At 41.2% G+C, this 26637-nt stretch overlaps 1 protein-coding gene across 7 annotated transcripts in view; it reads left to right on the top strand.

Annotated features, from left to right (window-relative positions):
* Positions 1-26637, top strand: part of LOC115605968 (ankyrin repeat domain-containing protein 26-like) — a 61023-nt gene that overhangs the window by 26721 nt on the left and 7665 nt on the right. For 2 of the 7 annotated variants that reach the window (XM_030481154.1, XM_030481155.1), the window contains 17 exons: positions 136-285; positions 1251-1284; positions 1517-1655; positions 4566-4779; positions 6711-6894; positions 7380-7526; positions 9017-9970; positions 11817-11969; positions 12873-13048; positions 13250-13343; positions 16629-16703; positions 17876-18010; positions 19054-19166; positions 19562-19703; positions 20594-20875; positions 21419-21654; positions 22350-22596. In XM_030481154.1, the coding sequence (XP_030337014.1) occupies positions 136-285; positions 1251-1284; positions 1517-1655; positions 4566-4779; positions 6711-6894; positions 7380-7526; positions 9017-9970; positions 11817-11969; positions 12873-13048; positions 13250-13343; positions 16629-16703; positions 17876-18010; positions 19054-19166; positions 19562-19703; positions 20594-20875; positions 21419-21654; positions 22350-22596 (3475 nt within the window). Of the gene's footprint in view, positions 1-135; positions 286-1250; positions 1285-1516; positions 1656-4565; positions 4780-6710; positions 6895-7379; positions 7527-9016; positions 9971-11816; positions 11970-12872; positions 13049-13249; positions 13344-16628; positions 16760-17875; positions 18011-18370; positions 19010-19036; positions 19167-19561; positions 19704-20593; positions 20876-21391; positions 21655-22349; positions 22597-26637 lie in introns of those variants that run through there. The other 5 variants (XR_003990771.1, XM_030481152.1, XM_030481153.1 and 2 more) reach the window with 5 other exon arrangements.

Raw genomic sequence — 26637 nt, forward strand, 5'->3', positions numbered from 1 at the left:
GCTCATTCCTAGGGAAGATTTTTTAATATTTGTATCTTCTGTCACCTCTGGAGTTAAGTCAGTTGCTTTTGGACATCATTTTAAGTATGTTACTCAATTAGTGATTGTTTGTTTTTCCATTTCCATTTACTGTAGTAAATTTGCTCTGAATGCAGTAGTTGCAAAGAAAAACAAAAGAAAAAACTTGAAGGCGGCGGCTAATCGGCAGTTGAGCTCTTCCAGTGGGAGTCATTTTCAAATACTGGATGATAGCACTTCCAGTGAGACATCTCAAGATGAAGGAAGGTACTGAATATAAGGAATGTTATAAATAAATCTTTCTTAGTGATAAAAATTGACCTAAAAGCTAAAGTTAAGTTTTTTGTAAACCTGATGCCTATATTGATTCTTGTTCTTCATGTGACAATACTACCTGATGCCCTTTGTGTTCAAAACCACTTTTTTTTTCCCCGCTTAGAGTGCTTTGAACATACTAGCCAAGTTAATAAGATCAGATCTGTGCAAATTCTGAATAATTACCTGAGTGTGTGCACTGTGTAAATACTTTTTTTTTTTTTTTTTTTTTTTTTTGTTAAAGGAAGAGGAGAGACTTATAAATGAGCAGAATTACTCCTTCACTGCAGGCATCTCAGTTTTTCAGGGTTTTTTTCTGTTTTCTGGCTTTTTTTTTTTTTTTTTTTTTAAGCACCTGCTGTGTCCCCTTCTGACTTCTTGCTCACCCCAAACTTATTTGTGTGGGTGTTAAAGTGAGAAACAGAAGGTGTTGACACTGTACAAGCACTGCTCAGCAACAGCTAAAAAATTGATGTGTTATTAACACTGTTTTGATCAGAAATCTAACACACAGCACTGTGTGGGCTGCTGTGAAGAAAACTGACTCCATCTCAGCCAGACCCAGTACGCTAGAGAATCCAAGATTATGGTTCTTCGACCTATGAGAGAAGAGTTTTCGATACTGAAGAGAGCTAAACCTCCAGTATTAAATGGGGAATATTTATAATTGTATACCCACATGTCTAGCTGTAAGATTCCTATCAATTTGAGTGAAGTGCAGAGAACAGTTATTTCAACTGTTTGCTTAGTATCTTGCCAAGAAAATAGCCTTCCAATAGACATAATAGTACACAAATTTTTTCAGTCTTCAACTAAATCTAATAAAATTCTTACATAAAAGTTTTCGGAGCAACTTTAAGTATTGTTCATGATGCTATATGAGCCTTCCAGTACTGAAGTATATTTCTATTTTCCAGACCTGCAGCCAAAACAAGGATTGAAAAGAACAAGGTACTGTAAAATTAGTTTCTTGATAAATAGTTTGCATCAGCTTTTAATCACTTAAATAGGAAGAGTGTTTATGTAGTGATCAACCAGATGCATAATTGCTGCCAGTATGAAGTTTTGTCATATTTGAGCCAGATCTGTGGGCTGTGAATGAGAATGAATCATTCATGCATTTGTAATGATCTGTGATACAAGAAAATATCTGTGTATACAGAAAATACTGTATTGTTTGTAGGTCAGCATACAAATGGATGTAACTGATGACCTTGATTTAACTCACTCATCCGACACAACTTCAGAGGATGTTGAATTGCCAACTTCAGCCTACAAAGAGGCCATGTTGCTGTTAGAACAGCTCAGTGTGGATCCTACAGGTGTGTTTTCAAGTCACTTTGTCTTCAGCTGTTCCTCTTTTAAAACATGATTTCTTTGCACTCCTAGGTATTTTAGTTTTATATTTCAATCTAATGTTTCTTTACGATTAGAGTTCTCCCTCAAAAACCATGAAATTATGTCACCTAGCCTTAGATGTCTGTCTATAATGTCAACAAACATGCTTTGCTTTATCACTGATTCTCAGTCTAGTTAGAGCTTGAGAAGCATGTTCTTGCAAAGTACAGTTCAGCTCTTTCTAAGGCAGTCATCAAAAGTTACCAAGATCATCTTTTTCCTCTTTATATCCTCTTGTGGTTTAATGCCAGCTGGCAATTAAGCACCACCCAGCCACTTGCTCACTTTCCCCAGGTGGGATGAGGAGGAGAATCAGAAGGGAGAAAGTGAGAAAACTCATTAGTTGGAGATAAAGACAGTTTAATAAGCAAACAAGCAAAGCAAAACAAGGAATTAATTCACCACTTCCTATTGCAGGTAGGTGTTCAACCACATCCAGGGCAGCAGGGCTCCGTCACATGTAACAGTTACTTGGGAAGACAAACACCATCACTCCAAACATCTCCCCTTCCTTCCTCCTTCCCCCAGCTTTACATGCTGAGCATGACATCATATGGTGTGGAATATCTCTTGGGTCTGTTGGGGTCAGTTGTCCTGGCTGGGCTCCCCCCCCAACACCTTGTGCAACCCCAGCCTGCTTGCTGGTGGGGTGGTGTAAGGACCAGAAAAGGCTTTGACTCTGTGTAAGCACTGCTCAGCAATAACAAAAACATCCCTATATTATCAGTAGTGTTTTCAACACAAATCCAAAACTTAGCCCCAATACTAGCTACTATGAAGAAAATTAACTCTATCCCAGCCAAAACCAGCACACTCCTCAATAACTAATGTCAAATAGCGCAGCACCCTGACCCAAATGCATACCAGGTCACTGATGCCAATGAGTGGGCATATGATGATGGCGCACTCCGTGTAAGTTTCTGCCACGAGTTGTCTACGTTTGACTTCATCTGGATCTATGGGTGCATTCCCGGCATCCGGCCTATGACAGATCATCTCTAGAATGGCTGATTCCCTCAGGGATGCCTTTCTCTATCGTGGTCCACTTGGCTGAGCGACACATAATATCGTCCTTGTAGGGAAACCTTTCCTTCACAGCTGCCAAGAGCTGCCTCCAAAGGCTGACGGCTCATTTCTATTTTGCAATTGTTTTGTCAATTCCCCCTTCCTGGCAAGTGATCCCAGCTGCTTGGCTTCCCTACCTTCTAGTTTGTGACCGTTGGCCCCATTGTCCTAGCATCGGAGCAACCAGCTGACGAAGTGCTCGCCTAGACGATGGCTGAAATCTTTTCGCATATTCCACAGCTTGATCGAAGTCCAGGGTCAAGAAGTTACGTCTTCTTCCTCTTCCTCCGATTCCTCTGTTAATAACTCTTGTTCAGATGTCATTGCTTCTAGTACGCGCTTTGGGTCTTCATCTTTCTTCACAGCACGAATTGCTCTTTGTGCCTCTTGTTTGCTTTTCCCCTTGCTTATAGGGGCAGTTGATATTGGCACAGATTGGTCCTTTGGTTTAGCTGCAGTGTCTACCGCTGTGGTTGGAGTAGCTGCAGTGTCTGTCACTAGGGTTGGAGCAGCTGCAGTGTCTTTTCACAGTGATTGGAGTGGGTGCAGTGTCTGTCACTGGGGTTGGAGTGGGGCTATCATGGAATAAACCCAGCTAGTAACTCAGAACCACGCAGCCACTTGCTCACTCCCTGCTTCATTCCCCTCCGCTCCCAGAGGGATGGTGGGGAGAATCAAAAGAGTGTAATTCCCACGGGTTGAGATAAGAGCAGCCCAGTAACTAAGGTAGCATACAAAACTATTACTACTGCTACCACCAATAATAATAATGATAAGAGAAATAACAAGGGAAGACATACAAAACTAAAACGGGAAAAGGAAAAGAAAACAATAAACACAGCTGATGCACAATAAAGTTGCTCATCACCTGCCAACCGATACCCACCCTGACCCGAGCAACAATCTGGGCCTTCTGGGTAACCCCCTGCAGTTTATATACTGGGCATGACGTGCTGTGGTATGGAATACCCCTTTGGCCAGTTTGGGTCAGGTGTCCTCTCTCCGCTTCCTCCCTGGCAGAGCATGAGGCTGAGAAAAGTCCTTGATGAGAGTAAGGATTACTTAGCAATAACTAAAACCATCAATGTGTTATCAGCCCTGTTCTCAGACTAAAGTTGAAAACAGAGCACTGCACCAGCTACTAAGAAGGAGAAAAGTAACTGTTACAGCTGAACCCAGGACACCTGCTCTAGTGTGTCTCCTTCCAGCAGGGAAAATCTGCTCCAGCCTGTGCTCTCCGTGGGCCATAGGTCCTTGAGGAAGTATCTACCTGCTCTGGCATGGGGTCTTCCACAGTGCTGCATTGTCAGTATCTGTTCCAGCATCGTCCTCTCCAAGGGCTGAAGAGAGCTACCTGCTCTACCATAGTGTCTCCACGGGCTACAGGGGAATCTCTGCTCTGGTATCTGGAGCACATCCTCCCCCTCCTTCACTGAACTGGTTGTTCACAGGGCTGCTTTTCACTTTCTTTTCCCCTTCTTCTCTGCCTGTGTGGTGGTTTTGTCCTTTCCTAAATACGTTTTCCCTTAGATGCCACCAGCATGGCTGAGAGGCTCAGCTGTGCTTTGTGGTGGGTCTGTTGGAACCAGTTGTGTCTGGCATGGGGTAGCCCCTGGCCTCTTCTCAACAGAGACCTCTCCACTGCCTGCTGTCTTCCCACTACCAAAACCTTCTTCCCTACACTCAGTAGAGCAAATCATTAAATAATTTATACATTGGCAAGTACTTGTGCATTTGTTCAGTTTCGTGTCTCTTCTGTCTCAAAACAGGTTCTTCTATTTTATTGAAAATTCAAAACATACTGCTTCAGTACGAGCAGATAATAAAACAGGAAAAAAATCGGTATAGAGCTGTATGGAGAGAAGTAAGGAAATTGGAAAGTGAAAAGGAGGAGTCAAAATTAATAGCGGAGGAGACTCAAGATTTGAAATCCATATTAGCTCACCAAGAAGTGGAATGGAAAAGTGACATCCAAAGCCTTAAGTATGTAACCTTGCATTCTGATAATGTGTTATTTTGTCAGTGTGCATGTCCCAGAAGATGCTGATGGTGCAGGCAATAGGATGAGAAGCTTCTAGGCTTTTGGGTTTGGGTTTTTTGAATCCCATGGGCAAGTTATGCTATAAAGGACATAATGTTGGGGGAAGGAAATGCCTGGATATTAACTCCATGTAAAATCTTCTGGATGTTGTTTTAACTTCTTTTTTTAATAGCAAGAGAAAAGATCAAGAGAGTATGGGAAAATGAAAATTCTGAGACAGATTTGAGATGTGTTTTTTCTTATTTTTGTCTTTGTAGCTACTGCTGGTGTATAATACTAAGAATTCTGGTAACTCCACAGAGTGCAACTCTGAACACAGTTTAGACCATTTGTGTGCTTGCTTGTTTGTTTATTAGGAAGGTCAAATTTGGGATTGCCCCTTTCCCCATATTACTGAGCTTTGGGTGGTGAAGTTTTTAATCATTGTTCACATCACTTAAGACAGGAGTGGCCAGCAGGCACCATATGAAATTCAGCAAGGACAAATGCAAAGCCCTGCACTTGGGAAGAAATGTCGCCTGTTGATAATGTACCATAGGATGGCCTGTCTGGGGAGCTTGCTGAGCAGGCTCTGGCTGTCTCAATCAAGTCTCTGCCCAGACTGCATTTGTGCTTGGGATTCTCCCAACCCAGGTGCAGGACCTGGCACATAGCCTTGTTGAACTTCATGAGGTTTGCACAGGCCCACCTCTTGAGCCTGTCAGGATCCATTTAGATGGCATCCCTTCCCTCCAGTGTGTCAACTGCACCACACAGCTTGGTGTCATCAGCAGACTTGTTGAGAATGCACTTGATTCCACTGTCCACGCTGCCAACAAAGATGTTAAACAGCACCGGTTCCAGTACCCACCCCTGAGGAGCACCACTCGTCACTGGTCTCCACTGACTGCAACAATTTGAGTGCAAGCATTTAGCCAATTCCTTATCTTCTGAATGGTCATCTGTCAAATCCATCTCTCCAGTTTAGAGCCTAGAATGTCATGTGGGACAGTGTCAAATGTCCAAGTAGATGAAGTCAGTCACTTTTCCCTTATCCACCAATGCCATAACCCCATCTTAGAAGGCCACCAAATTTGTCAGATCTAATTTCCCCATAGTGAAGCCTTGTTGGCTGTCACCAGTTAACTCCTTATTGTCCATGTGCCTTAGCATAGTTTCCAGGAGGATCTGCTCCATGATCTTACTGAGGTGAGACTGACTGGTCTGTAGTTCCTTGGGTCTTCTTTTTTTCCTTCTTAAAAGTGGGGGTGATGTTTCCTGCTTTCCAGTCAGTGGGAACTTCACCGGACTACCACTGCAACTCAAATATGATGGATAATGTCTCAGCCACTTTATCTGCCGGTTCCCTTGGGACCCGCAGATGAATCTCATTAGGTCCCATGAACTTGTGCACCTTTCAGGTTCCTTAGACGGTCTCGAACCTGATTTTCTCCTACAGCAGGCAGTTCTTCATTCTCCCAGTCCCTGCCTTTGCCTTCTGCGATTTGTGTGGTATGGCTGGAGCACTTGCAGGGGAGGACCAAGGCAAAAAACATCCTTGAGTACCTCGGCTTTCTTCAGATCCCAGGTAGTGAGGTCTCCCATTGCCTTCCAGAGAGGGCCCACATTTTTCCCTAATCTTCCTTTTATTGCTGACGTGCCTATCAGTGGTTTGTTTACATGTCTTGTACATTGATGTCATGGATAATGGAATGAAGTTAGAATTCCTTAAAAAGTTAAAAATTCCAGTGAAAATAGGAAATCGGAAAAGATTGTAGGAAATCTGAAAAGATTTAATATTTTTATGGTTTGAGTTGTCTCTGCAAGTTCATAATGTGGAATATCTACTTTTTACATCAGTGCTTTAGTTTCTCAAATATTCTGTTAATCCCAGATGTACTTTGAAACAAGAAGAGGAAAAGATGCTCAGAATAGAGATGTTATATGAGAAAACAAGAGAAGAACTCAGAAGGAAAGAAGATCAATATTGTAAAGAGATGGAGGAAAAACAACAACTTGAGTTGCACTCGAAGAATTTAGAAATGGAGTTAATAACACTGAGAAAGCTCTTGAGACAGGTATATTAAACAATGAGTTAAACATTTATTTTCTGCTTCTTTTTAATTGGCACTGTATTTGAGTACGCTTGAAGAAGGAGGTGCTTTGTTGTTCGTGGAAGAGACATTAGATAACTTGCCAAATTTTGAGGACAGTAGAGATCACATTGGTTCACAAGTCGTATGTTAATTTTTTTCTTGTTTGTTCTTGTGTTTTTTTTCTTTGCAAGTTCATAATTCCTTTTAATGGTTCCTTTTCTCCCTTTTCAAAATTTAGGTTTCATTTGTATTTCAGGCAAAGTCTGACTGAGTTATTTTTCTAAATTACTAAAAAAACATTCTGTATTTCTTCTTAATTTTTCAGAAGAAAATTAAAGTTATTATTTATAAATGGATTATCATAACTGAGGAAACAAAAATGGTTGCAAGAATACAATGGACAATGGGAAGATATTGGTAGCTCTGATTTTTCTCAAGATGCAAGCAGTTTAATTGTATTACTGTAGGTTGAAGAAGAGCGTGATGAAACACAGAGACAACTCTCTCAGGAAAAGAGTGCCAGAGCCCTGCAAGAAGGAATTTTGAACAACCACCTTTGGAGGCAAAAGGAACTAGAAGAAGAAACAAGAAGAACTATAGAAAAAAATTCAGAGGTAAGCAAATTTTTTTTTCTTTTCTGATTAATTAAATTTCACCATGTTTGTTCTAAAGTCATGAAAAATCTTATTTAACGTTTTCTGCTGCTTAAGGGATTATTTACAGTTTTCCAGTGTAACTCAACTGTGTAAATACCTTTCTTGTTTTCCCTTATGTCTTTAAAAGTTCTGGAAAACAGCATCAGTCCTGTGTGTGCCTGAATTGCATGTTCAAGTAGGAAACAGATAGAAGACGCTATTTATGCTGTTTCCTAAGCTATTTGTTATTTTTCATTTCATAGGCATTTTATCATTAGTTTTTAAGGATTCTAACACTTAAAACACCTAGCTACTTGCACTAAGATTGAACAGGAAGAAAGTTGTTTGACACTACTTGTGTTCTCACTGCTTGTTTTTTTTTACTTACTCCCTTATCGAACTAACTTACTTCAAGTGTGTCTTTCTTTCTGATCTCCACATACTAAAATTCTATGAAGGAATATGAAGACTTTTCAGTGGTGCCCAGTGACAGGACAGAGAGCAATGGCCGTAAACTGAAACACAAGAAATTTCACCTCAGCATGAGGAAGAACTTCTTTATGTGGGTAGAGCACTGAACAGGCTGCCCAGGGAGGTTGAATGTCCCTCTCTGGAGACGTTCAAAACCCGGCTGGATGCATTCCTGTGTAACCTGCTCTAGGTGGCTCTGCTGTGGTGGGGGAGGGTGGACTGGATGATCTCCAGAGGTCCTTTCCAACCCTAATGATTCTGCGATTCTGTGAATATCAGCAATGAATTAAACTCTCTGTAGGAGTTAGAATAATTAGAGGAGAAAAAGCAATCATAAATACTACATTTAAAAAAAAAAAATTTGGAAAAAAGTTTACTGAACTTAACTAAGAATGTGCAGTGCTTGGAAGAATTACTTGTTCTTGGCTATGCTAGCCAATAGATGTAGGGTGAATATGTGGAAGACAGTTAAATATATATAATAAAGAGGAAATATATAAGACTAGTATGTTCCAGGGCTGATGGATTCGTATAGCTAACTTTCAGTAATACAAAAGGATAAGTGTTAAGAAGACAATTGAGAAGGAAAACACCCTTTTTACCCTTGTTTTTAGTAGATTTGTAACACAGCTAAATTAACCTTAAAGCAAATATTTTAAAGGCATCCACATATAAGAAAGTATTGTCATTTTAAAAGCTTTATACTTGAGATAGTCTAATCAATTTTATCGTTTGGTTGCTGGTTTAAGAAATTAAAAAAAAGGCATCGTATATTTAGGATGTTCATTTAGGGTTTAAGGGTATGCTACACTTCTATTGTGCGCATACATTGTACACATGCATGGGTTCATAGAATAGTTTATGTATTACCTGAGATTTCACTCTCATCTTTGAAGTCATGCTTCAGTATTAGAAATGTTAAAACACAGTTTAATGCTGAAGTGGTTTTGTAGATTTGTTTCCTAATTGGCTATTTATTCATGTTTCCTGGCATTTAGGAATCCGACACTGAGAGAGAAAAGGATCTGTTGTACAAAAATCAGTTGCTACAAGATGAGATTGGTATGCTAAGACTAGAACTTGATCAAGTAAGACTTAGGCACCAGGAGGAAGAAGGAAAGTATTTAGAGGAAAATGAAGCCTTGAAAGAAAAAAATGAAGATCTCAAAAAGGAACTTAAACTAAATGAAGAAGCTTTAACACAAACAGTTTTTCAGTACAATGGACAGCTGAACTTATTAAAGACAGAATCTGCAGTGCTAACTTCCAAACTTGAGCAGACAAAAGAAAGCAAAGACAGACTAGAGACAGAAGTTGAATCATTCCGTTCCCGCCTGAACACTGCTGCTCAAGAACTTGAGCGTCATCAGTCATCAAAATGTGATGTTGAACGAACATTTCAGAGAGAACGTGATGAATGGCTTCGCTTGCAAGACAAGCTCCATCATGACCTCTCTGATGTGCGAGAAACCAATAAGAGCTTGTCTCAGCAGCTGAGTAAAGCTGAAAGCAACGCTAATAGTCTAGAAAATGAGCTTCACCAGTTGAAACAAACACTCAGAGAAAAAACACTGCTTTTGGAAATGACACAAAAAGAATTAAGTCAAGCCCAGTGTCAGGCAAAGGAATGCGACCATGCTCGACAACTTGAAAAAGATCAAGTAAGCAAATTTATAATAAAGCAGGAATCCATGCAGGAGCGATTGGTCCAGCTTCAGAGTGAAAATCTTTTACTCCGTCAGCAACTGGAAGATATGCAGAACAAGGGGATCATCAAAGAAAAAATAGTGAATGATGTGCAGGACCGGTTCAGTGATATTTTCAGTAAACTCAGAGCTGATACTGAAAAGCAAGTTTACCTAGTGGAAGAGAGAAACAAGGAATTAACTGCCAAGTGTACTGATTTAAGAGAACAAGTCTTTAAATACGAGACTGAGAAAGCAGAAAGAGAGGTAAAGTATACACTTAGAAAGAACAATTTAAAGTTTGTTAGTTCTTGAATCTATTTTATGTTTCTAAAATGTACCAGGTATAAGTTATATGCATGGGACCAAATAATGGTGATCTGTTCTGGTTTGTCATGTTTCCCTTAGAACTGTGGAAGGTTTTGGCAAACAGGATATTACTGCTCACATCTGAGCAGAGAATGGAAAAAAGTCTAAGCTTTTATCAAGAAAAGTGATTCTTTTCTAGAAAATTTTGAACTCTTTCCTTAGTCTGTTTTATGCCCTATAGAATGATTTTGTGTTTGATTTTTATGTCTTGCACTGATGACACAAATAAGAGGAAGAACCACCCGGTATGCAAGGGTTGAGAAATGAAGATACAGACAAGTGAAGTGATGGGGGTGGATTTATTTTAAGCTCCTACAGAGGAAAGAAATTACTTCTCCATAAGTTGCTACCAAAATTGAAGAGTATTAGTACTGTCCAGGTGTTAATTTATGTATGTGTGTTGGGGTTCTAAGGGGCCTGCCTGTTCCTTGAGAAGGTTATTTCAGACAGTGACCTAAGCTTTGTTTTCTCTATTTTATGATGTGTAACCATATTTAAATGCGTTCCTCCTTCATGGCTCTGTGAAAGACTAATTAGCTAGACAGAAGACTCATTAGGACATCAGTAAACTGTCATTCTGCAAATTCACACAGTACATGAGTACGAAACATGCTCCTGTGCAGAGCGCTAACATCATTTTATGTTGCTCAAACACACATGAATCAAGTGTTCCTCCTATTACTGCATGTAGATGGCTTTTATCAGGGAAAAAGAGTGGAAGAGAATAAAGGTGGAGGTAGGAGTGAGATACAGGTAGACAGCTGAAAAAGCTGTAGGTAATGGGAGAATGCATTGTTATATATGTTCCTATGAGTAGGTAGTCTCTTCTATATTGTTAAAATATTCTACCAATTCCAGGTAGAGCAGTGATTTAAAAATTGCCTTACCCATTTTGTTTAATCTTCTTTCTGGAAGAACTAATCACATTCAATATTTAGATTCTCTGGTGTAGGTTTTGTCTCCCATAATGGTTTAAATAGTGATTTAAAATTACATTTCCTTCTTCATAATAAATCCAGAATCTCAGATAATCTCAGATAACCATCTTGTTGTTTATTTGTCAATTACCATAGGGGGAGGGAAGAACTCCAGAAGTACTGTCAGTCATTTTAATCTGTGAATTGCTTTGTATTCCTACACCAAAATAACAGGTTCCTTTTGAAGATACTTGATATACACGTATGAACTACCCAGATTTTCATGAATCTAATGGCAGTATAAACATAGTTGTTACTCTAAAATTAAGGTGGTAAGAAGACTGCAAAAGAATGTGATTCAGCACATACTTAAAACATATCTAGAAAGAGCTTTCAGATATATGTATTTGTTTAATTATATTTCTATAATGGAGGAATAGAAAAAAGGGATCTAATACACAGCCCTGCCTTTGGTCATCTGATTAATATCTGCAGTCAAATTATGGCTCTTACAGTAGATTTCTTTGGATGTTGTTAGAAAAAAATACGTGATTGCAGTGTGTGCCTGTATGTTGTTCAGAGAAGAATAATACCTGAGGCTTTTTTATGTTTTGGGAAACAGAAGCCCTCATGAACAGCTGCTAATATCTTGGAGGTGCTCAGCTGAGAGACAAAGAGAGGTTGTCATCTGTACAGATGCTTGCTGGTTGCAGGCAAAATTTCATACCTTTGAATTCAATCCTAAACCAGGTTTAATTATATAATAAGTTAAAGGTTTATTTAATGTTCTTAAAACTTTCTGCATGCTCATTAAACTGTTTCATTAGGGAGTGGTCAGACAGCTGCAGCAGGAGCTTGCTGATGCTCTTAAAAAGCAATCTATGTCAGAAGCTTCACTTGAAGTTACTACACGCTACCGCTGTGATCTGGAGGAGGACAAGCTGCGCTTGCAGAAGGAATTGGAAAAGGTTAACACCAAGGTACATAATGTCTGTAACTATATGAAAAAATCTAAGGGTGCCTGATGAAAGTAGGAGTGAATGTTGTCCTAAAACCCTAGGAAAAAACGTCAACAGGATGGATTTAATGATGTCTGAATGAATTGCACTGTTCTGTAAACTTGGTGTCCGTGTCTTTTGACATGAAGACGCTATGTCCTTACTTAGACAAAGGTGTTTGTATTTGCTAAGGTGCTTTGCAGAATAAACTGATGTGTTGTATTGGGTTTGGCCAAGCATGTTTTCTGATTTCTGAATAAGAGTAGAAATACTGGCCTGCTGCATTTGGGCTTTTTTATGATTTCTGTGCTTATCACCTACTCCCACCACCAGGTAACATGCCAATTCTGAAAACTTTTGTAACTTACTCTGCATTTATTTATTTATTCCCCTCCCATAGCCTTCTTTAGCCCTGCTTAAGGATTTCACATTCTTAAGCGGCCTTCTTGCAAGTGAATTGTAAATTACTTTCTGAGGCAGGGACCATCTTTTGCAGTGTTATTTCTGAAAATTAAATCAACTTAAATCCCCTTAAGAGGGAGTCATGAAGTCACTTTAGAAGAAGGATGAACTTTTTAATTCATGTTTTCAATGGAGCAGACAAGTGGATAGAGAGTGTCACAAGTCACCGAGAGGGCAGGAGAGGCAGTGTTGGTGCTTTGAACTCTGCTATAGGAAATCAACAGAGGGATGGGAGAGCCCAGGACAAAAGATGGTGAAGCAACACAGTTTGTGTTCATCTGCTAGTAGATGTGAAGGTGTGAATGTACTCTTTGCATAGAGGGTATGCGCAGATACATGCAGTACTTGAACTCTTCAGCAGCAGCTGACTTCTCTGTATAAAAGCTCACCTGACTACTGTGGATTCTTACTACGATTTGACAGATCCGGGAGTTAGAAGAACAGCAACTTCAGTCTGAGCGTTGTGTCCATGACTTGAGGGCTGTCTTGGATAATAAGGAAAGAGAAGTAGTAGCTTCATCCCAGAAGCTGCAGGACTTCCTATTGGCATCTTCTGGGACTAACGCTACTATCAAACAACTGGAAGAACACGTGCAACGGTAAGAGAATAACACAGGGAAGCAAGCTGTCTGTCGCGTTCTGGAACTGTGCAGAAACCGCAGGATAGTCTTCTTGTATCACAGCAAGTTGATACACTATTTTGAAGGACGCTTTTGGATTCGATTGTGTTATTTCATGCTGTTCTTTCTGAATTGGTGCTCTGGTGGAGTCCCATAATAAGACCTGTATTTCTTTCTAAGCCTTGAAATTGAAAACGCCAGACTGGAAGCCACGGTCCAGCAACAAAGCAGTAGGACTGAAGCCCTTCAGAGGGACCTGCAAGCCTCTGCCTCAGTAAGCTGGTGATAAACTTCCCTTTTTGTGAGCTCCTGAGCCTAGTTACCTGTTTCTGTGGGGAAATTTTAAGATGAGGTTTTCCTGGAGAGCCTAGGGAAAACTCCGTTCCTGAATATAGGCTGCTCGGAAAGCAGCCTGCTCCATTCCCCAGCTTTCTGATTTTGAGAGTTTCCCATGGTCCTACTTAATGCTCTAAAAGGTAAAGATTTGACACTAGTAAGCTGCTGTAACTATTGTCTGCTTTAGACCCTTTGTGATATCAGATGCTGCTTCAGACACTTGTTGCAATATGTATCATAGATTCATAGAATGGTTAGTGTTACAAAGGACCTTAAGATCATCCTGCCATGGGCAGGGAATCCTCACACTAGACCATGTCGCCCAAGGCTCTGTCCCGCTGGCCTTGAATACTACCAGGGATGGGGCATTCACCATTTCTTTGGGCAACCCGTGCCAGTGTGTCACCACCCTCACAGGAAAGAATTCTTCCTTATATCTAACCTGAACTTCCCCTAAGTTTGAACCCATTACCCCTTGTCCTATCACTACAGTCCCTGATGAAGAGTCCCTCTCTGGCATCCTTGTAGCCCCCCTTCAGAAACTGTAAGGCTGCTATGAGGTCTCCACGCAGCCTTCTCTTCTCCAGGTTGAACAGCCCCAACTTTCTCAGCCTGTCTTCACACAGGAGGTGCTCCAGCCCCCTTATCATCCTCGTGGCCCTCCTCTGAACTTGCTCCAACAGCTCCATGTCCTTTTTATGTTGAGGACACCAGAACTGCACACAGTACTCCAAGTGAGGGCTCATGAGAGCAGAATAGAGGGGCAGGATCACCTCTTTCAACCTGCTTGTCACGCTCCTTTTGATGCAGCCCAGTATATGGTTGGCTTTCTGCACTGCGAGCGCACACTGCCGGCTCATGTTCAGTTTCTTACAGATCAACACCCCCAAGTCCTTTTCTGCAGGGCTGCTCTGAATCTCTTCTCTGCCCAACCTGTAGCAGTGCCTGGGATTGCCCCGACCCAGGTGTTAGGACCTTGCACTTGGCTTGGTTGAACTTCATAAGGTTGGCACTGGCCCACCTCACAAGCATGTCAAGGTCCCTCTGGATGGCACCCCTTCCCTCCAGAGTATCAACCGAACCACACAGTTTCGTGTCATCGGCAAACTTGCTGAGGGCGCATCAGTCCCGCTCTCCATGTCGCCGACAAAGATGTTGAACAGGATTGGTCCCAACACTGACCCCCAAGGGACACCAGTCGTTACCAGTCTTCAATTGGACATTGAGCCGTTGACCACAACTCTTTGCATGTGGCCATCCAGCCAATTCTTTATCCACTGAGGTCTATCCATCAAATTTATGTCCCTTCAGTTTAGAGACAAGGATGTTGTGCAGGACAGTGTTGAACGCTTTGCACAAGTCCAGGAAAACTATGTCAACTGCTTTGCCCCTATCCATCAGTTCTGTAGCCGCATCATAGAAGGCCACCGCATTGGTCAGGCATGATTTGCTCTTAGTGAAGCCATGCTGGCTGTCACCAACCACCTTGTTGGCTTTTCTTGTACCTTAGCATGCTTTCCAGGAGAATCTGCTCCATGATCCTGCCTGGCACAGAGGTGAGACTGACTGGTCTGTAGTTTCCTGGGTCTTCCCTTTTCCCCTTCTTGAAAATGGAGGTTATATTTCCCTTTTTCCAGTCGTCGTGAACTTTACCTGACTGCCATGATTTTTCAAGTATGATGGACAGTGGTTTAGCAACTTCATTCACTGGCTGCTTCAGGACCCGTGGATGGATTTCATCAGGTCCTGTGGACTTGTGCACATTCAGGTTCTTAAGATGACCTCAAACCTGATCCTCTCCTCCAGTGGGCCTAAGGTCTTCATTCTCACAGTCCCTGCATCTGTCTTCCAAGACTTGAGCGGCGTGGCCAGAGCATTTGCTGGTGAAGACTGAGGCAAAGAAGTCATTAAGAACCTCAGCCTTCTCCAAATCCACAGTAGCCAGTTCTCCCGTTTCCTTCCGGAGAGGGCCCACGTTATCCCTGGTCTGTTTTTTGTTAGAAACGTACCTACAGAAGCCTTTCCTGTTATCCTTGACATCTCTGGCCAGACTCAGTTCTAACTGGGCCTTAACTTTCCTGACCATTATCATGCCTAGCTACCTGGACAATATCCCTGTATTCTGCCCAGGCTGCCTCTCCTCACTTCCACTTTTTATAAGTTTCTTTCTTCCGTCTAAGTTTTCTCAGCAGCACCCTATCCATCCATGGAGGCCTCCTGGCCCTCCTGCTGCATTTCCTTCTAGTCAGGACACAACACTCCTGATCTTGGAGCAAGTGATCCTTGAATAACAACCAGGATTCTTGAGCCCCCCTGCCTTCTAGGGCTTTATCCCATGGAACCTCACTGAGCAGATTCCTGGAGAGGCCAAAGTCTGCTGTCTTAAAGTGCAGGACAGTGAGCTTGCTGCGTGCCCTTCTCACTGCCCTGAGGATCATTAAAGGTATTCATCAAGTTAATTCATGGAAATTCTACAGGGGATATTGATGCCAAGCACTTTGTGCTGGAGGCCTGACTGGCATCATCAGACTGGAACAAAATTTGTTCTCCTCAAAGCTTTTGCTGTGCAGAATTGCTTTTCCTTTGGCCACTGTGGTGTGTGTTTGTTTTCAGGAAGAGAAGAGAAATGCCTGTGGTATCATTTGCAGGACTTGGTGCGAGTCTTGGAATTTCCCACTGCCTCTAATTTTAATAAAAGGTTAGGTTTAGCTCAGATAAGGAGTTTACATCTGTGGCCTGTATAAAGCAAATTATTTTTGTATTGTAACCAGTGAACTAGAGTTCTTGTTACGAGTGTAGTTTCTTATTAGGACTGAATAGATTTTGAAAATAACTGCATGTGAAAGTTGGACTTCGTGATGTACTGATACTGACAAGAGAAGAGGGAAGGCAGTCATGATGCTGATCCTTCCCTTTGGTTAATCGGGCATGGTTTTCAAATGTACTGTGGATGGGAAAAGCTACTTCTGCCTGTTTTCACTGAACAGACTTTGTATCCTGCATGGTGTTCTCTCTCCCTGAGGCAAAAAACCAGAGCTGATGACTGCTAACAATTTTATAGTGGCATCAAACTATGGCTGTTTTGGTCATTGGTGCTGCATGTAAATAGTATAGAAATTAAGAGGTGAAGAGGGGTATGTAATATTTGTTTCTGGTAATGAGGTGTAAATTTCAGTCTGGAAAGTCATAGTGCATCTTCTTGCTTCTTTTAATGCTACTGTAGGTTCATAACCTTCTGGAAGACTTGTTAACTAGCTTACGGACAACACAGGCAGCTGCAGAGGACCACCGCCAGCAGGTACATGACTGTCTTCTGTGAATGACTGATTTAGTCTTGGAATATTTTGTGTGCAGGTAATTAATGAAAAGACTAGGTGGGCTGTGTAGGCACAGTTAAGCTGAAAAATACCCTTATAGTTTTAGGGCAAAGTACCCTCAAGGGAAAAGGCTGTACATTTCCTCATTCCCCTGCTGCTATGTTTTCTGTCTGTGTTGTAGTGTGCAAGAACTTGTGTTCATTAGCATGATTCGTCTGGTGAATTCTATCATCTCCCATCCCACTGGGGGAGTGAGCAAGTGGCTGTGTCATGCTTAGCTGCCTACTGGAGTTAAACTGTGGCAGATGATGAATAGGATGAATGATGTGGGCAGAGGGAGATAGATCTGTGGTTGAAAGCTGCAAGAGGAGACTGGAGTGGGGATATCCATGTTATCTTTGCAGCTATGGTCTCAAGCTTTCCCTTGAGACCATGTTAGTTCCTCTTATAAGAGGCAGCATTTCACTACTCTGTAAGGACACTTTCTTGAGAAAGTCGTACATCCTAGGGACTTTTTTTTTTGAGCCTTTGTGCTAAGGTTTTCATGACTTTCTGTAGATCATTAGACATCTTTTCTTTTCTTTTTTTTTTTTTTTCTTTCTCCTATTACAGGATGCCACTAAAAGCATCTAGTCAGCTTGTATTCTTTATACTTGAACTGAATCAGCAAATTCTCTTCCACTCAGATGCGTTTGTTGGGCAAAACTTTGTCCCTTTGGGTAGAAGCATAAATAGCATTGCTGATTTGAAAATATTTTCTTAGTCCTGGGACATGTACAGCTGTTACAGAAGCTGTGAGGGTAGAGTATATTCTGTGGTGGGCACCAGCAGAATTCTTACGTTACAAAGTATGTATTGTTAGGAACCCCAGATGACCTTTGGAAGAAAGTTGTAGGGTGATTTTGTGTGTGTGTGTGTGTGTGGTCTTATCCCTCAAAGCTGCAACCTTATCTTGCCGCTTCTAGAGCGTTCAATCGTCCACCAGGTTCAACTGCTGTTCTTAGTTATGTTATAACTCTGCATTAACCTTAACCATAGATCTTGGATAGGGAAAGGAGCGCTTAGGCCTGTTTTCATTTACGTTGCTGCTCTCTGTTGCAGTGTTGTCTTTCTGGTCACCTTAGATTTTCTTTTGCTGCTGTTGCTTTCATAGATGCAAAAGCAGAATGTGCTGGGTCTGACATCAAATGACTTACACAGCATGTGGGAAGAGCAATTGAAGTCAAGATCCCACCTTGAAGAGCGTGTTGCTCAGCTTGACAGGGAAAAGGCTGAACTCCTGGAGCAGGTGAGCCCAGAAAATTCTCCAGTCAATACCCAGAGAACTGTGTCCACGTTTTTGTTGAGCTTTTGCATACTCTGCTTTTTTCCATTATCCCTGTCATTCAAGCTCTGAGTATCTTGTCATTTGGGGATCATCCAGGAAAACCTAGTTGGGTATCTTTCTGTAAATTCTGCAGCAATTCTATTGGGAAGAGTTCCCAGTGGGGTTTGCTGTCAGTTGAGCATATTAAATAAGGCCACAGTTCCCCAGTTCTTTCTTGGATTCCTTCTGATCATTTTCTAACTAACTCCTTGGTTTCTGGGCAGTGTTAAAATGCTTCATGTTTCCAGTGCAGTGCTTCAAGGAGCTGGTGCATGTTTTCAGGGTAGCAGGAGCTTAAAAGCCTTGCAGAAATCCGTACTGAAGGAATACTGGGCAAATGAACTAGTGCTTGGGAAGCAAGAAATGGCTGCCAGTTTCCATGGCGCAGTCTTTCCCTTTTTTCCTTTTCTGTAGAAGAAAATGGAAGTACAAAGTCAAAACAGTTAGCAACTCTCCTCTGCTTTGGCTCAGAAAACGCCAAGAGGAAGATGTCAGTAAGTAAATACCCAGAAAGAAGAGATGGAAGTAATGGTAGAGGGGAATAAAGCACTGAAGAACTCTAAAAGATCAAATTCCTCCATAAGTCCCTGCCTTTTGGTCATTGAAGGTCCCATGAAAGCTATAGATTGATCTCTGTTCTCCTGTGATGTGCATACCTACATAATCCCTGCTGTGAGCAGAGGAACTGCCAGAAGTGTTTTCCAGCACCTTTTCCAGCTTTTTGCCTTGAAGCGTTAGAAGAGAGTGGCCTTAGTGTCAGTGGGGGCAGCTGTTTCTATTGTTAGCTATTGGCCTGTTTGTTGTAAAACCTGAAGGAATTAACTGTCCTCAGGAATTCTGTCCCTTGACATTCTGTGGAACTAGGCTAACAGAGACATACTGCAGCTTCTTTCTGGAGAAGGCTAGATGCACATACTGCACTGTTCCTATGCTCTGTGTGTCATGTAGCTTTTCTATTTTGAAAGTGTGAGAATGAAAGAAAGAAAGTGAAGAAGCTGGTAGAGTTGAAACGCCCAGTTGAATTACGTCTGGAGCAAGAAATGAAAAGAAACCTTGAACTGCAGAAAGACTGTAAGAGGTATGGTTTCTTAGCATGGTGAAGTGTTATTGAACTTTAATGTACAAATAGGTGTACATAACAGTTTGTGAGCCAATTCAAGCCTCGCCTTACTTCTTGCCAGGCATTTCTGTGCATGAGCCTATAGTTTTCCATAGCTGCCAGAAGAACTGCAAAGGCAGGTTGCCCTGTACTTACTCTGGGAGAAGGGAAGTCTTTCAATCTTCTTTTCACATGAAATTTGGACCCTCCAGGTGATTTGTGGCACAGGGATGCTGGTTTTTCTCAGTAGTGCCCAGTGTGCTAAGTCCATTAAAGATGAAGCAAGCCATGCCTGTGCTGTTTACATAAGACTATGTGAAAGAGGATGGTTCTTCCTGTGCTTCATTGTTTTTTTTGACCAATTTGCTGTTCAGGTTGAAGAAGCTTCTGAGCAGAGCTATGAAGAAAGTAAGGGTATATGAGGAGAGAGAGATGGAGTCCCAGCTTAATTTGCAGGGAGGAGTGAAGAACAGGTATTCTGAAATGGTCAATGAACTTGGTAGATTAAGAACAAAGGTGAGTTCTGGTTTGTTTGGGTTTTTGTGGTGGTGGTATTTTTCCGCTTGAAACCTGTGTTTATTCCTTTCCTATACTACTATTCTCAGTGTTGCTTTTTATTTTATTTTAATTTGTTTTTTTCCTTCTTGGCTGTATTTTGGAATCGATTGACTTTTCTTGATGCTCTTTCTACTATTCCAGTAATAAATGACTAAAATACTGATAGTGATGAATAAATGATGATATGATGAATAAAGAAGAAAATGTTATGTGCAGAGCAGTATCTGCAAGGGAACATCAAGGGCAAGCCAAGAGTGGCACCAAGGCTGGCAGGGTGTGTGACCTCACGGGCCGGGTAGCAGTCCCATCAACCCTCACCAAACAAGGCAGAATAGGCCACTGACAGCAGGCAGGCTCACCATGAGCGCAGATTGCCAGTCCAGTCCATAGAGATGGGCAGGTCTGCCGTCCCACCAGGATGTCACGTCCATGGGTGAGGGTCAGGGCTGAGAGCAGCAAGGCCCAGCACAGGCCTGGCTGCAGCTTGAGGCTGCGGCAGCATCTTCAAGGTCTCACGGATGAATCCCTTCTCTGGCAGAGAGGAGAGCAGCAGTGCCCCAAATCAAACAACTGTATGAAGTTGGCTTTGCCCAAGACCAGCTCCTGGCCCCTCTCTTAGGCACAAGTTGAGCAGGAGGCAGTTCAGGTTTTGCTTTTCTAAATGGTGTCGCTGTTTCCCAGGACACGATGTGGAACCTGAGGAATGCTATCAGAAATTACGTGAAAGCTGTTCTTGTTTTAAAAGAAGTTCCTGGCTTCACTTTAGTTTCAATACTGAGTTAGCAGATGATAATTACAGTCTTGATGGCCAAGCCGTTCATCAGTTTCTGCTCCCCCACTGTCTACAGGTTGGTGACCTTTCCCAGCAGCTGGAGAAAGAGTCTAAAAAATGCATGCAGCTAGAAGCACAAAATCACGATTTGCGAGAAGAGTTGTCCACCATGCACGAGAACTATGAAAAACTGGAGAAGAGCAAATGCCAGCTGAAAGAAGAGGTAGCTAACCTCAAACATAATTTGGAGAATAACATGGTGGATCGCAGCCAGCTAGAGCAGTACAAAAGAGAGATAGAGGAACGAGCTGCACATGAAATAAGACAAAAACTACAAGAAGTCAATCTGTTTTTGCAGGTAAGTGAATTTCTCACATGTCTGTAGTTGCTATCATAAATTTCTATTATGGTCATCATTTTCTAGTATTTTATTTTTGGCACCTGATTCCGTGTGGCAGTGCTGTCTTTCCTGGAGTGTGGTGGGAGAAGGGAATATGGTTGGGCCAGAGTGCCTTTATGTGTGTTCAGTGTGCCAGCAGTTCTCTGAATCAACAGCTTGCCCAAGGTAGTTTTCTATTTTTCAGGTTTTGGGGAGTATCACTGTACACTGGTCTTGTTCTCGCTGCTCATCCTTGAATGGGTATTGTAACTTTCAGGGATCCTCTTCTGTATGCCCTGTCTTATAGAGACAGTGCCCTTTCATGAGTAGCTTTGATGAAAAACAGTGCTAAATTATCTCATGGGGTATTTCCAGAGTTCTGCCTTGATGGCTGATGGTAGTGAGGAGGAACGCTTGCCTCACTGAGTAAAGCTGGCCCCCTGAAATTGAATAGGTGCAATTGACTAGCAGGAAGAGTTCTCTTTTTCTTTGTGGTGGTTGAAAGTGCATTATCTGTTTCAGGCACAGGCAGCTTCCCAGGACAGATTAGAACAAATCAGAGCCAGTCATCATGCTTCTCTGAGAAACCAGCTAAAGCATAGAATAAGAGATCTTGAATGTGAATTGGACAGGATAAAAAATACCCAACAAGACAGTATTTTTCAACAAGAATCCACGCATGCGGAAGTGGAAAGGTACAAAGAGCTGTATCTGGAGGAAGTAAAAATTAGGAGACGCCTAGGAAATAAACTGGAAAGGTAAGTGCATGCTTTTTTTGGAGTGGTAATAAGATACTACTTTTTCCTCATGCATTTTCCTCCTAAAATCCCTCTTCTACATTTGGTCAGCATTATGTATGTAAGATGGCATATTTGTTAGGAAAGTACCTTAAGACCCTTCCCCTTCATTAGAGCCATCTCTTTAGTGTTTCAACAGTACCACCAACCGTGGCATTAATAGGGTATCTTTTAAGTTCATTGTGTTTTAACAGGCAGTCTTTTTGTCACTCTCTAGTCATCTCCTCCACTTACTCTGCATATCGCAGAAAAGATAAATTTCAGGTCACTTACTGCTTGAATAAGGATAGGCCTTTCAGAGAACAGAATTTGATTCTGTGAAGGGAAAAAAAAAAAAAAAGAATCTTTTTAACTCCATTTTAGCAGCATGTCTGAGGTTTGAGCTTTCCTTGGGAAAGGGAGGGGGTAGCCCATAGTTTTTACACAGGTGATGTACATTTCAGTCCTAAGTGGTGTTAACTCTTGCTGCTCCTTGCAGGTAGCGTGACTTCTTAGAAATAAGCTCTGAAAAAACTCAGATCAAACGATGCTCTTGTTTTGGATGCTCTTAATCCCTTTCACTTTCAAAAGTTGAATAATAGTCATAGACCTGGAGGGTAACTTTGCAGAAGTGTTACTACCAAAGATGACTCTTTGTATGTTTCTGAATGTTTCAGAGCTAATGAGAGACTAGCAGAAGCCAACACTAAGCTCCTTCAGGAGCGCCGTAGAAACAAATCTTTATTCACAAGCAGCATTGTCAGTGGAGGTCTCGCTGAAAGTCCAGTTCAGTATTCAACTGAACTGGGACATCTTGGCAACAATTTGACACTGAACAGAAGTCTAAGTCTAGGAGGAAGCTTCCTAAGTCCAACCTGGAACGCATTGTCATCAAGAAACAGGGTTGAAGCCTATGTGGCTAAGGTAAGCATTTTGAAATAGTGTTCTCAACTACTGCTAAAGAGTATCCATAAGCAAGGTTATGCTTTTTAGCCTAAAGTTAGAATCCATTTATAGATCCAAACCGTATGGTCTAATATACCGAAACAACTGCTAATGATCAAAACAGTACACAGCTATAGGTGGTAGGGATGAAGACTTCTGGTCATCAGGGTTGTACATATTTCCAGGAGTGCTCAAAGACCAACAAATACTGAAATCTGAATAATGAATTGTGTAACTAGACTGTTTTAAAAAAGAAACTTTGATCAAGAATACTGTGGCATAGAAAGTTCCCAGCTAAGTTCTTCATTAAATTTTAACGTATAGTATGTATGACCTATTTAAACCAGCTAATTTTATGATGAGTGTGAAATCCCGTTAGACATCTTTGTTTGAGTCATCTTTTCCTTCTTTACTGATCTTTATTCTAGCAGTTTCTTCTCTGGGGCTTGTTTTAGTACATTAATACCAACAAAGGGATGCTTCATAAATAGGACAATATGAATGGGATTGCATAACTTTACACTACAGTGCTGGACATATACTGTGCATAGAAGGCATTTGGTTTTGTAGTTCCTGCTATGTGTTATTACAAGAAAGGGTAAAATTAGCTGCTCCTCAGGAGGTTTTCACAGGTTTCTAATTTTGCAGCAATGCTGCAACTTCTGCAATACCTCTTGCCAAAGATTGCCCTGTAATTAGCAGCCAGTGTGATAGCACATCCCTCACAGAACGGTGAACATTGAGATTTGGAAAGCAGATGTCAAAAGGTGTAATCAGTTTCCCACTTTGCATTAAGATTGAGGCATGAAGGAGTTTCTCTATTCAGTGTTCTATCCCTTCTGTATTCTGTTGTTGAATGAATGTGAGAAGTATTTGTTCACTTTTAAGTCAATCTTAGTTCAGTGGTGCCACCCACGTTGGAGAGAACCCATTTAAACAAAGTGTCTCCAAACTGCACCTGGTTTAAGGAGGAAAAAAACCCCAGCCAACCAACAGCAAACGTAACAAAACCAGACAAAGCAGTATACATAATGCATAGCAGTGATGGTTACAGAGATGAACTTTCTTGTATCGCTGTGAATGTGTTTTTTGAGTCAGAGAGGTGGACGTACATTACAGAAAGAACTTGGGAAGCAATTAGTACTGTAGTATCTGCAGTGGCTATTCTCCATGCAAGCAGTAGAAAGGAGGCAAGATTTTGAGGGGACCACCTCAAAAGTGAAATAAGGAGAAGGCCAGGACAAAGGGACAAGAGGGGTAGGGAGCAGGGAACAAGTGAGGAAAAGAAGGGACGGAAAGATGGGAGCAAGTTTTTAAAAGAAGAAAAAGGCAAAGCAGGAAACCATCCTACTTTTAGGGGAAAAAAAGCTGCCCTAGTTTGAAAGTGTTAACAGCTATGCCTTTTTTGAAGAATAATAGTAAACACGAAAAAAAGACAGTGAAGGGAAAGAAAGTGGGAGTACTAAGTGCTTCTTAACTGAATTATAGTAACATTCTTCAGGTGGTCCTATCCATTTTAATTTTCCAGAAGAAATTGGAACACTGGGCATCTCGAAGTTTTGCCAGTATCAAGATAGATGCCTTTACTGGTTTACTAGCTTTCCTTAAGTATATTGCAGAAATATTTTAAAAGGCTATTTCATAGCTTATTGTTTTTATCCAGTTGCTAATATATGCAAATGCATATTTCAAATTGATATATAGGCTGCTTCAACTGCCTTGTGAAGAATGATTCCCAAATCTACTTGTGAAAAACATTTGAGCTGATTCCAAGAAAAGCATGCATTAGGTCCGAGAATGGTGATACTGTTCTTACTCAGTGTGTCCTGACTTCAGTGGCGCCCATAAAGCTTCTTTTCAGAGCATGTCTTGTATTTTGTGATAGATCACTATGCTGGGTAATGCCTGCAGGATTTGGTTCTGTATTTTGAGGCTTCACTTTGGAGGTTTAAAAAAACAGAACCAAAAATACCCATCAGCCTTGAGCAGACTTTCAAGGAAGTTGAAGAGCAGTTGTGTATGGTATTTCCCCAGTCTCCAATTACTGATGTCAGCTGAGGGTTTGTTTATTAGTTTGGGAGCTTTCTTACATACCTGAATGTCTCCTTCCTAGTGCAGTTTTGTTAGTAGGACTTAGTCCCTAGAAGTTGTCTTTGATCTTGTTTACAGTGTACAGAGACTTTTAGTTTGTTGTCAACTGAGCTGAGAATAATTTACTCTTACTATACACAGTTTGTCTTAAAAGGATTAGCTTTTAATTCTAATATAGTATTAAATTCTGAAGTTTTCTTCCTTGAATGAAGATGAACGGTTGGACTTGATGATCTTAAAAGTCTTTTCCAACCTGGTTAATTCTATGATTCTATGAGTAAAACTTGCTAAATCCTCAGAGAACTCAACAATTTCTTACCATTTCTACCAGGTTCTCTTAAGAGAAAGCTGGAAATCTCAGCATGCCTGTTTTCCCTCAGTCAAAGCTGCAGGTTTTGGCTGGTTTCTGGGACTTAAAATTACTGGTATGAATTTATCCTCCCTGATACTAAATCCAGCTGCACATCCTTTTGTGATACTTTTTCCTGTAATTGGCAGTTAGGGAACAACTGAGACTGACTGTAATCGCACACTCTCTGTAGCCCCAAGTCACAGTTTGGTGACTTCAGGCCAAGAGTACAGTTCAATGTATTCAGACAAGTCTTAAAACCTGATCTTCTTTTTCAGAGTCCTTCAGGAAAAAGTAACAGGGTCCTCGGAGGTGCAGTAGTTGCTGAAGGACATGCATCTAAGTGGGTATTTCGCTTAGAACTGCTGGCTTAATTTTCCTCAACTGGGTGCAGTGTGTCATTAACAGTGTTTAAAGCCGTACTGTATCTTTGAGGAACTGAAAGTAAGGATTCTTAACATGTGTCTAAAAAAAGAGGATTTAATTGGAAATAAGGCTTTAAGTCAGGAAGTAACAAAAGGGGAAAACTGCATTTATCCCTCTGCCATACAGTAATAGGTGGTGAATCTCAGTGAGTTTCCAAATGCAAAATTACCAGATGCTGTTATTTCTGCAGGAATCTTGTGCTATTCTGTAGACCAGGGAACAGGAGGAAAGAATTCAGAGATGACAGTTTTAGTCTATTTTGAAGCACTTTGCTTCTCTGCCTGTTTGTCAGATTATTTAAAGATGGAAGAGTTTCTCTGGCTCTAAGGCTTTTCTGTACTTCACTGTTCACTTCAATGATGCCTCCAATTTTTTTCCAGTAACCTGGTTCCCTTTACAGGATTTGTCTTGCCTTCAAATTCAAGCTGAGCAGTGCCTTCTTGGCTGGAGGTTACGAATGCTTATGCCACCAAAGCTCATAATCACAGGGAGTTAAGGAGCTTAAATTGCAGTGTGCCTCAGGTAGTCGTCTTCCACTTCTTTTTTTAGTCAAAGCTCTCTGCGCAGATTTGGTATTTCTCATAGTAGTTTCCTCAAGGTGAGCAAGACTATCTGAGGTAGAGGGCATGCCATTCTAAAGAGGAGGATGTTTATGTAAATTTGGTTTGTGCAAAAGCTTTGAAATAGCTTCTGGGGCAAGGAGGTGAAAACATTTTACCCTGCTATTATTCAGAATGCTGGTTATTAATTCTTTGTCCATACAGCTGTTGGAAAAAACATTGGTAAATGATGCTGGTTGCAAACAAGAGGAAGAAGTGCTCCTCTAGCAAGTGGAAACAGCTGCTTCTTTTAGACATAACTAAGGAATGTGGAGTTTAAAGGCTTGAAAGATTTATCAGTTTTCCTAAACTGCTACTTAACATGATGGGCAATGGCAGTGATTATGCATATAGGCTTATATTTTGAAGATGGTTGTGTTGCAAGCTCAGTAAAAAATGAGCATTCAATGATTTTTATTTTTTTTTTTTAGAATAAAGAAATGTGTTCCATTACAGTATAGCCCTTCCCCCTTATCAGATATATATGCTACAGAAATTAATAACCTTGAAATGGAAGAGCAGAAGTATCTTGAAAAGTACAAAAAAGTTCATGTT

Source organism: Strigops habroptila, chromosome 3 (genome assembly GCF_004027225.2).
Source record: "Strigops habroptila isolate Jane chromosome 3, bStrHab1.2.pri, whole genome shotgun sequence".
Lineage (NCBI taxonomy): Eukaryota > Metazoa > Chordata > Aves > Psittaciformes > Psittacidae > Strigops > Strigops habroptila.